General features: G+C 31.2%; 2 protein-coding genes across 16 annotated transcripts in view; both read right to left on the bottom strand.

Annotated features, from left to right (window-relative positions):
• Positions 1-2,646, bottom strand: part of LOC117170341 (histidine--tRNA ligase, cytoplasmic) — a 32,525-nt gene extending 29,879 nt beyond the window's left edge. The window contains exon 1 of one of the 3 annotated variants that reach the window (XM_033357077.1): positions 2,464-2,646. In XM_033357077.1, coding sequence (XP_033212968.1) covers positions 2,464-2,559 — 96 coding nt within the window. In that variant the 5' untranslated portion in view covers positions 2,560-2,646. The remainder of the gene's footprint in view (positions 1-2,463) is intronic. The other 2 variants (XM_033357078.1, XM_033357079.1) reach the window with 2 other exon arrangements.
• A 3,353-nt stretch (positions 2,647-5,999) lies between these two features.
• Positions 6,000-18,632, bottom strand: part of LOC117168862 (proton channel OtopLc) — a 90,466-nt gene continuing 77,833 nt past the window's right edge. For 7 of the 13 annotated variants that reach the window (XM_033354737.1, XM_033354733.1, XM_033354736.1 and 4 more), the window contains 7 exons: positions 13,263-13,584; positions 12,528-12,627; positions 12,286-12,446; positions 12,040-12,196; positions 11,123-11,953; positions 10,509-10,604; positions 6,000-10,254 (listed from right to left, as the gene is read on the bottom strand). In XM_033354737.1, coding sequence (XP_033210628.1) covers positions 9,560-10,254; positions 10,509-10,604; positions 11,123-11,953; positions 12,040-12,196; positions 12,286-12,446; positions 12,528-12,627; positions 13,263-13,584 — 2,362 coding nt within the window. In that variant the 3' untranslated portion in view covers positions 6,000-9,559. Of the gene's footprint in view, positions 10,255-10,508; positions 10,605-11,122; positions 11,954-12,039; positions 12,197-12,285; positions 12,447-12,527; positions 12,628-13,262; positions 13,585-14,976; positions 15,167-18,632 lie in introns of all 13 variants that reach the window. The other 6 variants (XM_033354742.1, XM_033354743.1, XM_033354734.1 and 3 more) reach the window with 4 other exon arrangements.

The following is an 18,632-nucleotide window of genomic DNA, read 5'->3' as shown; positions in this document are numbered from 1 at the left end:
GTTTCAAATTGTTTACTCTGACATATTTGGCTTCAATTTAGTCTCTTAAATTATAAGTCAAATATTGCTAAACATTAAGTAATTATTCTTTTCCTTAATTAAATTTCTTTTAATAAAAGCCTTTAATTACGAATTAATTACGAATCTGGAATATTTTTAACTTTTAACGGATTTAGAATCGTTTTATAAAATCAATTATTTTACAGTTTTTAATACGTAAAGCAAAAATCGATTTTAAAAATTATTTATTTATATTTAAAGTTGATAAAATAAAGACTAATATTCAACCAAGAAAGACAAATTTTCAACATAGTGCATGGATTTTCAACTAAAGAAGACAAATTTTAAATTAAAAACGGAGTAATTCAATTTTTAGTAGAAAGAATTATGTATTAAACAAGTAATAAATATTCAATTAAAAAAAAGAATTTTGATCCAACAGATGGACTTTCAACTATAAAGGCAAAAAATTTAATTTTGAACCAAAACAAAAGGTTTTTTAATTAAAATGAACCATTAACCAAAAAATGAATTTTTAACAAAGTAGTTCCACTTTCAGCTAAGAAGTAGGATTTGAAACGAAAAATGAAATAGTTAATATTTTAACAAAAAAAGATTTTAATTTGATAACAAAAGCAACTGAATTAAACCAAAGAATACGAATTTTTAACATAAATAAATTTTCAACTAAAAGAAATTAATTTTCAATGAATTCAAAACGATTTTTCCGCAAAATAAGTAAATTTTAAACAAAAACAAAAAGCTTGTGAATTAAAATGATTAAACATTTATCAAAAAATGAATTAAAAACAAAGTAATTCAACTTCCAACTAAGCAGTTGAATTTGAAATCAAAAATATAATAGTTCATATTTCATCAACAAAAAAAGATTTGAAGTTGAAACTAAAAACAGTTGAATCAAAACAAAAAATAAGTATTTTTAACAAAATGAATTAATTTTTAGCTGAAAAAAATCAAAGCAAATATTAAAGTGACATTATAATTTAAATAAAATTAATTTTCAATGAGGAAACAAAGAATTTTCAAAGTAAAATAATCAAATTATTAACCAAAAAAATGAATTTTTAATTCAAAAAAGAGAAATTTTTAACCAGGAAAGATTTCTTAACCAATAATGGAAAAAAATGATAAAAAGTTTGGAATTCAAATGTCAAAAAGAAACATTGTCTTCAAAACAGTTGACCGTTTAAAATTAATATTCGACCAAAGATTTGAATTTTCTAAAAGACATACAAACGATTTTTTAACAAAGCAGTTGAATTTTCAACCAAAAGATAGAATTTTTAGTTTTTAATAACATTATTGAATTTTGAATAAAATAATAAAAATATGCTCATTCCGTAAGTTTATAAACTATATAAATAACTTTTGCGAAGTTTACATTTTTATTTAAATAATTAAATACAATTTGTAAAATATGTTACTTGTTTTTAATACTTTTCAGAACTTCCAATTATTTAGGCGACTTATTTTACTTACTTTTAAATTATTAGTGATATTCTATATTTAAATTTTTGAAATTGATTTGTACAGTTAAAATTAGCCTGCGCCCTTAGAATTTGAAAAATTTCGGTAAAAATCGGGAATTTCCGTCTTCGGGCATGATCGGTAATAAAAATCAGGACATTAAATCACCCTAAATGTACAAAGTGTGTCAAAATTTAATGAAACTCTTAATTATAAATAGCTAACATTACGTCAGAAAATCCGATTGTACGGATACAATTTTATATAATTTAATTTCTTTCTTAAAAGAATATAATACACCTACATCTATACTAAAGAGGACAATAAAGTGTTGTACTCATTGACATTGACGTCATTGACACACATAAAACAGATGACGACATGTTCAATACCATGTGTAAATTGTTTACATTAACACAATTATGACTAAAAATAAAATCCTTAAACAATTTTAATCGAATTTAATGTAAAATTCATCAAACTCGACTAAACTTTGAGAAGATTGAATTCAAATACAGAAAAAGGTTACAGAAAATTACCTTTAATAATCATAACCTGAAAGCAACGTGTGTTCTCCAATTTGAAGAACAAAAAAATGATTAAAAACTATTTTAAACGAGTATATATTTAAAGATAGTGATGAGATCAAGGAATCAGAAAGGTCGATTTTCTCGAAAAAACGGCAATCAAAATATTCTTTTAAAATGGAGCATTGTCATCATAAACGGCGATCAAGAGCACCTTTTGCTCAACTTTCTAATGCGAGAACAATGGCCGAGTTACAATTTCTTGGAATGGGAGAAAGTCCTAAATGTCAGATATCTTTAGGATTCGTATAAAATAAAAAAAAAATTGGCTAAATACGTGATCGTGCTCCATATGCATTGTACGATTCTATGCGGAAGTCATGGACGTAACCTATTATACTACTGATCCGAATATCAAGCAAAAAGTTCAAATAAAAAGGAATCTTACAGCAGTGATGTCTGCCTTTTCAGCTTTCAATTTCCGCACAAGATCTCCCTGTTGTTTTATCTGCTCAAGAAGCTTCGTCTTCGTTTCATCAGCCATCGCGAACCACGAGGTTAACCTTTTTTTCGAAGAACTTCAGTCCAATTCCATCCGAGTCCGTACCACGTGACAGGCGAACTCAGACTGAACCCAGGGAACGTGGCACAAGTTGACGCGGCAAAACCGCCGCGCATGGCCTGCTCGTCGAGGGCGTCGAGGCGGGCTTGGAAGTAAGAGTTTAGAATGGATTTTAACGATAGAGTTAGTTTTTGCTGCGTTTTTTCATTATTTATCCGCGATTGATGTCAAAATTGTGAAAAATCTGTTAGCGGTGGTTTATTGTCTGCGGATTTGCAGAATAGGAAGATTTGACCTCACTTTTTTATGGTATACTTCTTTTTTTTCTAGATTTAATAATTTTCATATATTACTTTTCGATAAAATTTTGCCCTTTTTTGTATATAGAGGGTGATCCTAACTTTGAAGTTCAGGGTTATGTGATTCTGATAATATTGTCATAATTACGAAATATTCAAATAATTCAAATCTTTCTTTATGTGAGAAAATGTTACTTTAAAAATCTAATATTGATCTTATTTTATTTAAGTAATCATTATTTTTATCGAAAGTGTTTCTGGTAAATCCTAAATTATGTGCTAATATTGATTTCAAATCGTAGATTTCAAATTCTTTATGTCTTACGGTCCAATCGTAAATCGAAAAAATAAATATCAATAAATATCAACGGTCGAAGAAAGGATTGATTTGTTTCATCAAATCATTTTACTATGTGCTAATATATTCGATTATTATAAACAAATTTTGTACCAAATAGTTGAATTTTTTTTTACCAAAAAGATATAAATTTTCAACTCTAAAGATTAATTTTCTGCAAAAAAAAAGAATAATTTTCAACAACCAGGATGAATTTTCTACTAAGAAAGATAAATTTTTAGTCAAAGACGGGTTTAAAAAAAGTTTTTTTTTCAATCATAAAAAACGATTTTTCCACCAAATAGTTACATTTTCAACGTTGCCAACAAAAACATTAATTTTTCACCAGGAAAATTAATATATTATATCAAGAAATATATTGTTCAACTAAAAAAAAGAAGACATTTCAACAAAACAGTTAGATTTCTAACTAAAGTAATGAATAGGCAACAAAATAGTAAAATTTCTAACATAAAAATAAATTTTCAGCTATAAGGATGAGTCCAATTTAAAAAATACATTGCGAATCAAATCCTTGAATTTTCGTTTGAAGCAACAAATTTTCATACCATAAAGATTATTTTCTACTTAAAAAAGACGAAGTTTTCAACTAAATAAGAAAATAAACTTTCAATAAAACAGGGAGCAGTTCCATTTTCAGTTACAAAAATTAATTTTTAACAATAAAAAAGGAACTTCCTACAAAACAGTTAAGTTTTTAACAAGAAAATGGAATTTCAAAAAAAAATTAATTTTTCACCAAGAAGATTAATATTCTAAAAGACAGATTTTCAAGAAAATGTTTCAATTTTTGAACAAATAGTTGAATTTTCAACTTAAGATAAACTTTCAATCAAACACGAAGTGGTTAAATTTTCAATTAAAAATATGATAAAAAAAAGAAATTGAAGAAAATTGTTGAATTTTCAACTAAAGAATAAGATGAATTTTTAATAAAAAATTGAATAGTTATATTTTCAATTGAAAAATTAATTTCTAACCAAAAAAAGGAATTTTCAAAATAATAGTGAAATTTTTAATCGGAGCAATTATTATTTAATGAAAAAAGGTTCATTTTTAACCAAAAATGGAATAGTTAAATTTTCAGTTAAAATATGAAATTTTCAATCATTTAAAAACAAATTTTTAACAGAATTATTATATGAAAAAAAAATTTAATTGAAAATGATGAATCATCCTCGACGAAATTAAACTTTGAACTAAGTATTTCCACTTTTAACTAAGTAGCTAAATTTCCAACGAAAAATGTTATGGCTGATATTTCAATAAAAAATATTTTTATTTGAAACCAAAGCCATTTGAATTCCACCAACGAAGTCGAATTGTCAACAAAATAGTTGAAAATCCTTGATCGAGAAATATTAGTTTTCAACCACACTGAAAAAGAAAAAGCTTTCAAAGGTCACCCAAATTCTTAGAAATCCTTTATAATATTCGAAAATCCTTTGAAATTTCGTTTAATCTTTTGAAATCTTTTCTTTAAATCTCTGAAAATCCGCTAAAATCCTTTGAAACATTCTAAAATTCTATGAAAACCCCTCAAATATTTGAAATCCAATTTAAATCCCCTGACAGCCTTGAAAATTCGTAAAAATACTTTAGAATTTCTTGAAATCCTTAAAATCCTTTGAAATCCCATAACTTTTTACGAAAAATTCCTAAATTATTTAAAATATCTTGAAATCCCTTAAAGTACTGTGTAATACCATAAAACTTATGTAATCCCCCGAAATATTTTGAAATGTCTTGAAAACACATGAAATCTTTAAAAACCTATGTAAATCTCTTTAAATTCCGTAAAAATTCTGTATTTCTCAAAACGGCTTTGTAGTTCTTTGAAGCAAGTTCTTAAAATATCTTGTAATCTGCTGGAATCCTTTAAAATTTTTCGAAATATTTTTTCCAGTGGAAATTTGGAGAAATTATCAAAGATCGCTTTTTTTTATAAAGGAGTTCATTTGTAGACATTTTCTAACTTTAAAGGACCTTTTTGGACTGTTAGAATCTAGTTTTTTCTCTCAAGTTCTAACTTTCTAGATTGTCAATATTGGCCCCAATCACTCTGCTGAAACTTTTTCTAGAGTGTCAGCGTTCTATAAATTGACCATTCACTTGACAAACCTTCACTTTTTTGTTGTTCCTCGTAGCTCATGCTAACAGTTCGAATACCTTACATTAAAAAAACTAAACATGAAAGCTAACCGAATAATGAAATCAAAGATTTTTATGCCAAAATTTATTTCTTCTTTATTGCATTTATTTTATTTCTTCTTTATTATTTGAGAACTTGCATCTATTTTATCTTTTGTTATACGCTAATACAATTTATGGAGTTTTATGTAAAATAAATTACGTTATTAATGACAGGTTAATAGTAGAGGCTTGCATCTATCATAGGACTTGATTGGGGGCTCGACCAGTTATGGTGTACTTTCCAGTTCTTATGCAATCCTATATTTCATTAGAGACGAATCGGAATTTATTTACCAGCTGGAACTATTACCCAAGACATAACATCTCTATAAATTTTCAATTCACGCGATCATTTTTCTTCCATTTTAGGATCAAAGATTCCTTACAATCAATTACCATGCATGAAGAAGTTCCTTTCTAATTACGTATATCTTTGATACGGGAACATTGAAACATATTTGCAAGAACCAGTTCAATTTTATGAACAATTTAATGAGCTATAATTTATTTGCTTCACCATACATTTCGGTTTAATCAATTTAAAGGATAAAATAACAACAAATCGAGGGACGTATGTACATCTAGATAACTTTTATTAACCAATATAATCGTTATCGTTACAAATTACGCGGATGAGACATGCGCGTACGTGCCATTCAACGGATACAATGAAACGTTAAAGTTACAATGATCTTGCGAATGAATTAAACTCTCTTTATCACTATTTGGATTAAGAACTGGTTACTGGACAACATGTATGCATTTTTTTAATTACCTTGTTCTTTTACATTAATGTTCAATTGTGTTTCTGTATAGTTGTGAGTATGAGTCACTTGTGCGCGTGTGTGTACAAACTTTGATAATTATAGTCGAAGACATCAAAAACTTGCTACGTAATGTTAAATAACATCGCCGCGGATTTGCTTCCCGAAGTTTTGGGCTTCCAGATGAGTTTGCAACGTATATAGTTACTAGATCATATTCTCTATATGTATGTATGTACGTACGTAAGGGACACGCCTTCGTTAAACTTTCAACCGATTGGTTTACCGCGAAAAGTGTTAGTTGAACCTCTTGTAGATTATCAAACCCGACCTTGATATACATAACTTGGAAAAGTACGAATTGACTAACCAGTTTTACGTTCACAGTCAGGGATGGGATTTAAGCATAATAAATCACCAGGTACAATGCAGTGTAAAGTTATAGAAATATAAAACTTATTAAAAAATGATTTATCGAACAATGAACATTAAGTATAAAAGAAGTATAATATATTAGTAACAATAAAATATCATGTGAGAGAGATACATAAATACTTTGGTGAAGCAGCTCTGTCAGGAGTGAATTAAATTCCTCATCCTTTTGTATATACAATATCTAGATAATATGAATAAATATCTTATCAAAAAGTATTATCCTTTCAGCTCAAGAATAAAGTCAAAACCGCGTCCTTAAACTGAACTTGAGAAATATAGAATACATTATCAAATCGTTACAATTGAAGTGTAAAATAATAGCCATATCGTAAGGCAAAAAAACTTATCCAAATCCTAATTTCACTAAAACTATCAGAATGTTAAATAAAAAATCTCCAATTCCATAGCAAAAAATTCTTATTAGTCAATAATTATTTTTTGCTAAGGAATAATATCAATCTAGAGTATTTTGTGGTCCATTTAACCATTATTTTCATGGATCTGACCTTTAAAAAAGTTTACAACTTTTTGTCAGGGGAGAAGTTTGATAATTGGTCAGAAAGGCGCATAGGTCTAAAATGAATCTTCAACTGCAGATTTTTTGTTAACAAAACCGCTTTTCCCATCTCTGAATCGTTTCGTTTTTGCAAATCCGCGGTTTTGTTCGCTAGGCTTAGGTCTACTGTATATTTAATATATCGGTGTACTTATTACAAGAATTTTCTCACGATAGGGGCATATTAAAAAGACGTCGTTGCCGAATGAAAACGTCGCACTCGCTCGATTTCATTCACACTTTGCACGCACACTCGTATAAGTCTCACATTCGCGATAATCATGGAAGGATTTTAGGTAATTTATGACTGGACCAGGCTAAGGAACTCGATCTTTTGATCTATGATCTTTCTGAGTGATTTAGCATTTTTATCTTTTAAAGGTTGGTCCAATGTGGCAGTGTGTCTCTCACGGGCACATGGTCGTTTTAATGAAAGATTAAATAGCTACGTTCCCATTCCACTGATCACATTATTCGCGCTTTGTCGATACCCAATGATACACGCAAGTCTCGGTCGCAGAGCGTCAATGAAATGATACGATGAAACAATATTCGCTTACGAAATGGCAAAAAATGGAAAACAAAGTGTGAAATGGCACGTCTTTCGTTTCACGAACGCTCCGTCCTATTTAATTTATTGATATTTACATCGCATTCAGCACTCAGTCGCGCAATAAAATGCATTCCTTTCTCATAATATATTTATATCTATATATATATATATATATATATTTATTTATATATAATTTATATCGTATATTATATATATGTATCAATAGTGTCATTTCGGGTATGTCCGTATTGTAATTCGCGTATGTATAATGTCAGATCTCGACGTGATGTTTGCGTGATTTTTTCGTATCAATCATAATAATAATCTCTCGTTTTTCATAAATCTAATAATTAAAATGTGTAAACTCGAAAGCTATGTAAGTACATACTCGGAGGATGGAGATAACGAGGTTGATGATAAGGAGGTGTGCGGAGAAATTCAATATTCCTTAAAGTGAATTTCTCTCACAACGGCCTGACGAGACAATAATCAGTATTAACGACCTAGCGTATCATGAACGATCGATTTTACTGAATCGGTCTTAGACACTAATCAATAGCTAGTAATTTATCTTTTCGTGGGTGATGAATTTGTCTTACCGTGTATAGACTAACATACTCTACAACCTACCTGTTGCACTTCCTCTTTCTCTATACCTAACGATATCTATTATTCATAGTTAGCTTTTAGTAGTGACTGGATTCTGTCTCTCTTCGTCTCCTTATCAGTGATTTATACGCATTCAGCGCTGAAAAAAATAACTACATTCTCTATACACACTTTTCGTTAACATCTCACTCTTCATTTCACCTACCGTAAGACTCTTTATTTTCGTCCGCACAACTTTCTTCCCAATTCGGCTCTTAATTCTTGTCACGCGATGCTACATACGTAAGACAGAGCGATAAACTATTTGGAAAAGTAGAAACAATTTTGTACTTTGCGATGCGCAGTGAACACAGAATCGCGGGATAAAACAAATCAAAGAGTGTGTTTCTCACTCACTTATTTCTCCATAAATTTGCGTCTGCGTGACTTTTGTAAACTTGCCCTTCTGTTTGGTAAGGTAGGATCACAAATTTTTCCCTTCTCTGTTGATAAGATAACTCAATGAAATCTCCTCGTCCCTGCATCGAGTCATGAAGGTTTGAATAATCATTATCGACGCACGACGTGGTCAAGGTATAAAAGTAGAAAACACGACAATAGCATAAAGTTTACTAATGATTTTCGCTTGAAAGTAAATGTGCGCTACTCTGAAGTGTTTCTCTTATTTAAGTATTGAAGTCTGGATGATATCACCCGTAGTCATGGAATTCAACATCCTCTTTATATCTGCAAAAGTCAATCAGAATTCATAATCTGAGTGTGAACCTCTTCGCTTTCGGTGACCCTGTAGAAATATTGCTCTTCCTGCTTCAGCCATGGACAATACACATCACTTTAAAAGGAGTTTAGTCCCTATTTCGCTGACTGAAAGAATAATGAAACGAATATTAACCTCCAGTTCTTTGCTTGAAAGGTACTTTTTCGTTCGTTGTAGCTCTAGCGAGTCAATCGTTACTTGCTTCTATCGGAGAGTGAAATTCTACCTTATCCGTTTCTCAGCTTTTAAAACGAAGGATAACATTGATCCACTAGTGTCTTGGGTGAGTTTTCGCAAGTTAGCTTCTCTGGTCATCTTTAATATTCATCTTCAATCCTCTTTAATACTTGTCTTTAATACTTTTAGATCTAGTTTTTAGTATTCTCTTGCGGTCGTGACTCATCCCTTTTTGAACTGAACGATCGAGTCTCATCATAAAGTCGTTGCTCGTTTCTTGTTTACTCGAGACGTGCTTTATAGCTGGTCTTCCATATCTCAGCAAGCGTGACAGCACTGTGAAACCTGTGGAAGATGCAGAGTGGTAGAGTGATCCTCTGCACAATCGCCCAAGCAAGGTATCCATAGAAGTCGAGTTGAACAGGATTTAGGTTGACCTTGTGAGCTTCAAAGGAGTAAATGACCCACATCGTAACGTTGCACATGAGCAAGAAGGTGACGATCTGTCGTCCAGGTTTGCTGCGATCGTGTTCTGGTAGGTGGACTCTCCTGCGCGAGACATCAGAAATGAAGAGCATCTGTAGGACCACTTGAGTCACTGCTAAAAGACCAGTGACCATCACTAGAAGATTTGGTTCGTAAGTCAATGCAGAAAGAGCACCAGCTATTACACTGAAAGCGGCGTAGATAAAGAGACCAAAAGCGGAAACACGGAGTAAGATGTCATTCAGGTCGCTCTGTTCTTCAGCTTTGAATTTCAAGCTCTGGACGCGAATAAATCCGATGATGATGGCGATGATTGATAGTGCCATTAGGAGACAATGTGACGCATCTGCCAAGTATATTGCCAGAAGACTCATTCCTTTATTGCGAATCAGGACGAAAAAGCAGATTAGGCAGATTAAGGAACCCACCAAAAGAAGTAACCCGAAGAATAGTCCCTTGCTTGCCCCGACGCAATCCACTCTGCCGTGTCCTGGACAATTGATAGAGAATAAGAGATATGAGGCATTCTGCAAGAAACCTACCCAGATAACAATGTGGCAATAATCAGGATTCAAGTTATGATGCAAATTGAACTAAGGACTTAACTCTACAAATGTCTACGAGTTTAACTGTACACTGGGGAAGAAGTTAACTTAAATGTATTGTTATTTGGGCAAGGTTTCTGAAGGGACTTGACTAAATTAGATTTCGTTCGGATCTAATGTCGTATGATCTTTTACTGACCAGTTCGAACAGTAGGCTTCCCCGTAGTTGTCCGTTTGGATTCTCCACTCTCGTTTACGGACGGAGCATTTTCGCAATCACTTGGTGGTTCATCCCCTATTGGAGGGAAATGGGAGAGGTATGAGTTCGGTTTGAGAGTGGTGAGTAGTGATTAGTGGCGGGGTTCGCGGCCCTGAATGGATTAGGTCAATACGGGGGGGCCTACTGTATTTTAACAGTGTTCGGCATCTTTTTACTTAAAAGTAACGCATTAAAGTCACATTTTAAAGTTGCACTTTACATAAACGTTGCTTCTTTCTTTAAGCTACTGAGAAATTAAGATGTCCTGAAAATTGCCAAATCCTCCCATATGTTTCCAAAGCTATTCAAAATGAATTTCCCTGAATCCTAATGAATTTGACTGATACTTCCGAACACTGCTTTTCGGCAACGCCCCTTTCATTAAGTCAAAAATACTTTGAACTTAAAACTGACTCTATTCTCGTTTCAGCTTTGAAAAATATCCTACATTCTTGCATCTAACTACTGGGGTACTCTAAACACTACGAATATTATCTCGATCCAGTTTTATCAGGAATTGTAATGAATTAACATAATAAAAAGGTTTAACCAACCTGCATGTGCGAGGGCAACAGCCCTTCGTGAGAGCATCGCCTCCAGACGACGTTCTAAGTCAGCTTCTGCCTGTCGTGGCCAACGTGGATGACGGCCAATATGTTTCCACATAACATAAATTACAGCAGCACCAATCAGACTGTACTCAATAATAAATGGATACAAATAGGGAGCCGCATCCTGAACTGTAGTACCCATGATGCTAACTCGCTCGCAAGAAATCTTTTTCGTGATATTAGCAGTTAGCGCCTCTGCGTAAATCCCGAAATTCGATCCCCAGTAGACGGTCTCGTTGTGTGAACTATTCGGAAGGCTGGAGTTCATGTCATAAGCATGTGGAATGTGATTCTTGCTTAAGGATTGTGGAGAGTCAAACAGTCCTGCCACGAACTGTGTTATTGTTGTTTGTACAGTTGTGGTTGTTGTAGTCGTAGATGGAGTTGTCATTTCTCTCCAAGTGTTGTTACGAGCCGGCGTTAAAGTTGTTAAGAATGTGGAGAAAGTTGTTGCAGCTGTTGTTGGCTCTCTTGTCGGCATCGTGGGAAATGCTGTCGTTGTTGTCGTGCTAGTGGTAGTCGATGGGGTTGTGGATGTGGTTCTCCAGGCCTCAGTTGTTGTTGTTGTAGCTGTTGTGGCTGCTCGTGCAACAGCCCTTGCTGTTGTCCTAGCAACTCTACCTATAGATGCCACGGTTGTTTTTACAGCTCTTATGGCTGTTGGAGGTTTCATTGTTGTCAAATAAGAAGGCAACCTTCGCAATTGACCCATGTCACGAGGTTCGAGACCTAAGATTCCATCAGCATTATGTATGGTGTGATCCTTGATACTCGCTGTAATAAATGATTTAAAGTAATTAAATTTCATAAGGAGACTCGACTTTTATTTAATATTCTAAGAAGATTAGGAGAGTTCCTACATAGTAGTCCAATGTCTTTTCTTCCTAAGGTTTTATGATAAACTGTGATGTCCTTTAGAGTTTCTAATACTAATGTTCGAATCCAGACGCAGAGATTTGTCGCCACTACGTGCATTAGACCAAACCGAGCGATCACCTTAAATCGATGGATGTTGAGCTGAAAAGAAAAAGTGAATCCTTGACTCTAGCTAAAGAATTGAGTGAATTTACAGATTAAGAACCTAAAAGAAATATTTGGTTACATACCCTAGAATTCATGAAGATGAAATACATCTGCATAAAGGTGAAGATCATCTGCAGAACAGGATTTACTCCTTTCAAAATCTGATAACACGGTGAAGTTGGCAAAACTTCGAAGAAAGTTCCGAATTCCAGTCCATTGTAGACCATTGTCCCCAAACCGAATGCTGGAAAAGTAATTAAACTGTGAGATTGACAGAGGCTATATTTGCAGTCTATACTAAATTGTTTTGAATCTCTAAACGTACCAATGGCACCCATTCTGAGAAAAAAGCTTCCATGGCTTTGGTCATTCTGGGTAGTTTTGTGTTTTCGCGTAACCACCGCCGCTTCCACATCTGCAGTTTCCTGAAATAAATGGTCTTGTGTTAAAACTATAAAATGAATTATTTATATCGACCATTTGGCACATAGCTCTTTATTCAAGCGTCTTTGTTTATATGATAGATTTACCTTATCGTACATATAAAAGCGCAAACAATAGGATTTAAAATTGCAGATAAAAGTTTTAAAATTAGAAGCTCTAAACATATTTGCAAATTTTATGAATGTTTTATAGGAGAATATAACTTCACCCAGAGATAAATGTCCAATTTTTTTTCTCGTAAAATATCGAAAGCTTGAAATAATGGGAATTACAATCTTTAAAGAATCAGGGAGAAACTATAAAAAGAGGGGTTTAAAACACTCATGTCCGGTTTAACAAACCTGAATAGCTGCATTATTATTATTTTTTTTAGTTTGGTATAATATCCAACCTATGGCTTCAAGTTGATTCATAAGTGGTAAACTAACCTAATTACGTCATCTCGGTGCATTTTCCCTCCTTCGTTTCGTAATTGTATTTCTAATTTTTTAGTTTACTAGCTTTTATAGACCGCAAAAATATATATCACAGAAAACCACAAGTCGTCTATTTTCAACGAGAAATATCCAATTTAAAAGTAAGTTATATTTCGGTTGGCCAATTTTATAAAAAATACCTTCTTTTTCTTCTCTTTCTGATCCTTATCTTTCTTGTCCTTCCTCTTCTTATCTCTATCTTTTGCGTCTTTAGATGCCTTTGGCGGTCTTGGAGGTGGAGGGGGTGTCTCAACCCCTCTGGAGCAGCAGGCACTTTCCTGGAGGAGGAAGCAGAAGACGTAGAGAAGAAAGAGGATGCTAACTCCATAAAGGTAAGTGAAAAACCCTTCGTAATAGTATGCAGGTATTCGATACGTAACCACATCGCTTATTACGTAGGCAATGCACATAACCACTAGAAGCTTTGCATATATGAAGCTCATGATGATGAAAAGCGACGTTCTGAAACAAGAACACAAGCAGCACTTTAAAAATTTGAATAATGATTTGCTGATTTTTAAGAAATTAGTTTAATTGGTTTTTATAAAACCAACACACATGCTTTTAAGGAAGATAAATAATTTGATAGTCACTGAAAGATGGAAATATAGAATATGTCACCAAGTTCTAAGTAAGAAGCGAAAATTTTGGAATAAGTAAATCAAATGTTGCTTTTTGAATATTTTGAGAAGAATAAAAAAAAATTACTTTAGAAATTATTATTTATGAAGTTTTGAGATATTCTTGTTTTGGTATTAAATTTGCAAAACAGATCATAAAAGTAGACAGTAATTTGATAAATAACGTTTTTGCTATATATTTTAATATAATATTATTTATCCAATCAGTAAAAAGTAAGTGGGAGATGTTACATTAACTTCGGAATTTGACACGACTAGACTTCGCATTTCAAAGTTGTTAATTAATGTGTATTGCCCTCGGAGGATGCTAAAAAATTATTTTTAAAGCGCAATGAGGAAAGTGTTAACAAATAATATTCAGCGGTTGCTTCTTAAACGCCGATATTCTTTTTGAGATGGCCATATATGATGACTTGAGTTAAGCATTCTATAATTTTTTGCTAAAATTTTATTAAAGAATTTATATATAATTAAAAATTTTAAGTACTGGATGATAAAGTAATATTTTTACGATTTATTTTTAAAGACATTGTTATTAAACAATTTTGATAGGCAATCGGGAAATACTGATTTCAATCGAGACTGGAAGTATAGAATAAGAATAATATGTAAAGAAACAGAACAATAGATCATTATTTAAAGTATTTAAATATACCTAAGGAATGTGCAGAAAAACTAATCAAAGTCTTTAATTTGGATTAGGGTACAAAGAACGTTCTTGGTGCACGATATTTTCAAATAAAATAATTCTTAATAAAAATCACTTTTGGTTCAGATTATTTCTTTTTGATTCTTATAGTCTAGATAACCTTTAACATAAAAATAATAATATTTTAAGCACTAAGACTATGAAGTTAGCGGGTGAAAAGTATTTTGAAATGGATTTGCAATTAACATAATAATCAAAACAATTATTTAATATTAAAGGGATAATTCCATTGCTAACTTTATACATATTTCGACAAATTAATTTGAAAAAGCGCAAAAAATCACTATAACGGATCTGTCTAAAGCGTACCGAACACAAAAATTTAGATTTTCCTGTTAATTTTACTCAAAAGTATAGTGTCAAGAATGATTATTTATATTTGTATATTGTACTTTTAATTAAAATGATATCAAATTTTATTATACACGTTATGAAAAATTGAGAATTTAGTCACCTCTATAAAAATAATTGTTTAGGATCTTCCACTGCAAATCAAATTCTTACCGTTTTTTCTTAGCCATTGTCACCCTACTGCTTCGCCTTCTTGGCGGAGTTCTGATATTTTCTTTTTCATCAACAAATGGAATTATTTCTACTTCCATGCCAGTAGATTTTCAATTTATTAAATCACAAATGCGTATTGTCTGTAGACATCATGAGTCATATTCACGCTTCCTGTTTTGTAAAGGAAACACTGTAAAACCGATTTTTAGAAACCCCTGTTTTCATCATTATTATTAAATTTACATTTTTATACCCTGATTTCTTAAATTAAAATCAGGTGGGAATGAATTCAAACAAAAAGATTTATTTAGTAAAGCAGAAAGGAACTCGGGAAGTTCTCTTCTTCCTGTGCTGGAGCAGACTGTTGCGTTCCAACGTTTTAGACAGGCGGAAATCTATTTTTGAATATTTCTTATCCAAAGCCTGGCCCACTGGAAGAGCGTTTTAGAAGAATAAAGAAAACTATTCATAAAAAGTCCTCCCTTCCGATTTACAGAGAATCTATGTTAAAGAATTTTTTTCTATTAAAATAAAAATTAGTGAAAAATAAATAAAATAAAGATAGATATTTCTCAAAATTGGCAATAAATACAAATATTCAATGAAAGAATATTTGCACAGGGAAAACATACAGAAAGAATTTTTTTATTAAAGATTTGTTTGGTGAACTTTTAATAATTTTTTAATTTGAAAAATTGATTTTTAATTCGCTTTTTGCCACACATAAATAAAAATACCTTTTTATCCAAAAACGACTATCCTGAGAGCTATTTAAGTTTCCAAGCATGCCGTTGACAATCGATGGTTTAGATATTATTATATAAATAAATTTAATATTGCATAAGAAAAAAACTATATTTAGACTGCTTTCAGAACAGGCAGAATATCTTATAAACATAGTCTGGAACAAGTCGAAATAAATAAGGTTTTTTGCTTATATACAATATCAATTGTTTGTTTTCCAGACGTAATATCAGAACAATTCTTTTCATATCAAGGTTCTTTTTTATACATATAAAATTAATCTTTTTATGATTACAGTGTTTGCGCGGTTCAGTTGTAGGGGAAATGGGAATTTTTTTCTAAAGGGCAAATTTCTTTCTTTTGACAATACCAACGTATTGGGCAAGAATTAAAGTGAATAATAAAAAAAGAAAAAAATGCAGACCTAGTATAACATTTTATAACTTTTGTAACAACATCTCAAATTGCCATTAACCATTAAATTATTTGAAAAAACTTAAATATTAAATCTGAAAATTTCGTTGGCAATCGAAAATTTAAATAAACTAAAAACTCTAAATTCTCAGTGTTTTATTCATGATTATCTAATAAGTTATTTTCTTAGGAAAGGGAACAGGAATTTTCTCGAGATAAGAAAAATATTCTTTGTCTGAAAATTCAAAAGGCTCCCGTTATTTTTTTTAGACTTCGTTTATCAGGCTTGCTTTAAGATCGCCTTGCCTATCGACTTTAGAATGTAAAACACCGCATGGTGCACCTTTGTCAACAAAAGCTTAACCACCCTTTGTACTGGTGGCATTTGAGGGGTTGAGGCGCAGAGTTCATTGTATCTCATACGGTCTCGTACACTCGACTCAAACATTTTTACTTGCCCCGATAAAATCGTCCAGACTATGAATAAATATTGTGAGACATTTTAAAAAATTCCCAGAGAAATCCAGTATTCCTTTATACGAATTTCTTTTTCATACTGATTATAACTTAATGTAAATGTTGTCAGTGATGCAGAGAATTAACCAGGTTTCGACTCGAACTTTTATTCTTTAATTCTGCATGTCCGAATGTTCAGATTCTACTTGATTCGAAACTGTACTATGACCATCAGGGACTTTTAGGGATTTATATTGTGAAAAATTTGGTTGTTTTCGCTTCTGCATTTTGTTTTAATGCCAAAGAAAATTATTTCTTCAAAATTTGAGAGAATTCAGTTAATATTAACATTGCCCCGAACACCATGAAGTTTCTAATTGATTTAACATATGGGAAAAAGGTAAATTCTTCTTAATGTGTGATTTGTACGTAAAAATATGGTACTAATGCAACTTATAATACATGGTCAAGTTTTGAATACATCAGAGATTAGGAATTAGCAATAATTTTAAATCAATTTATGATGTTAAATTTGATCGAATGTAATGGTAAAATAATCGTTTCTTGTTTCTTCAAAAATTATTTGACCAGTGCAATCGATAAAATTCAATTGATGAAAAAATAATCATAATTGACAGGATAATCTTTTTTATTGTAGCTCATTTATAACTAATTTTAATTGTTTCAACGATTTAATATTTTAAATAGTTAATTTCTTGTATAAATCGCAAAAATATATATAATATATTATGAGGTGCTATAAGTCTTATAATGAATGCGAACGATGTGATTATTCGTTCTTATACCATTTTTTTAACATATCTGGATACTTTTATGTACTTTCTATTGATCATTGTCCCCTTTAGTTTTAAGAACCATTTTTCATTGATAAAATGATAAAAAATTGTTTTAATACATTTTTCTCTCTAAAAATATGTAAATCGTCGATGAATTCATACGTATTCATTGCTTATATGTGATAAAAATTTTACTAAAACCCAAAAAAACAAAAGCCACTGGCTAGCATTGAAGAATCTCCCAAACGAATAAAGGGACAAGTAAAAATCTAGAGATAGTATTACGGAAGCTGCCGTAATCTGAACAAGCTGGAAATCGATTAGGATTACGGGAAATCCTGTAACACTAGACAGGAAAAAAATGTTGTTCAAGAAAATCGTTCAACTTTCAACCGATTAATATAATTTTTCACAACAAAAATCGTTCATTTGGAATAAAAAATGGTGTAATTGAACCAAAAAAGATATGTGGCGGCGCTAGTAGTAAGTTTGTTCTATAAAACCATACAGTACCATAGAAAAATTGTATAAAAATTACAAAATTAATATGAAAAACACTTTAAAATCAGTTTTTCTTCATAGCGTAGAGTCAAGTAGAGAATGAGACTTATTTACTTACGTATTATTTTGTTTAATACAGGAAAAAGCGACAAAATTGAGATAATTTAAAATTTAAAAAATTGCATGGATATTCAGAAATTATAAAGAATAATAAAAAAATAAATAACGAATAAAAAAATTAATTGAAAAAAATGCCGAAAATATATATTATTATCGAATTATAAAATTTTCCAACTTTCAAATGACGACAAGATTTTTAATTAACTAAAAATAAAATCCCAAATTTCAAAATATCCAAAACTAAAATTCACCGACTTCAAGACTGACTTTTAAAATAAACGAATTATTAAGTTCCCGAAACATGTTTTAATTCCAGAAATTTAGATCATTAATAGAATTGTAAATAAGGCAAAAAATTCAATGAATCATTAATTAATAATTTATTAATTATTTTAGGAAATTCTAAATTTCGTCAAACTTAAATTACAGAAATAGAAATATTTATGAGAATTTAACAAATCGCTTATTTTATAATTCGACCATTTTCTTTTGTTGCTAATTTATGATTTAGTTATTCTGCCTTTCGCTATTTTGTATTAGTCCCGGATATTCAAACACTTTTAAATATAGTGATGAACAGCTAATTTTTTTATATTGCCGCTTTACAATACAATCCTACTATAT

The sequence above is a fragment of the Belonocnema kinseyi genome, chromosome 3 (assembly GCF_010883055.1).
Source record: "Belonocnema kinseyi isolate 2016_QV_RU_SX_M_011 chromosome 3, B_treatae_v1, whole genome shotgun sequence".
Classification (NCBI taxonomy): Eukaryota; Metazoa; Arthropoda; class Insecta; order Hymenoptera; family Cynipidae; genus Belonocnema; species Belonocnema kinseyi.
This window is presented reverse-complemented; position numbering and strand designations above follow the sequence as displayed.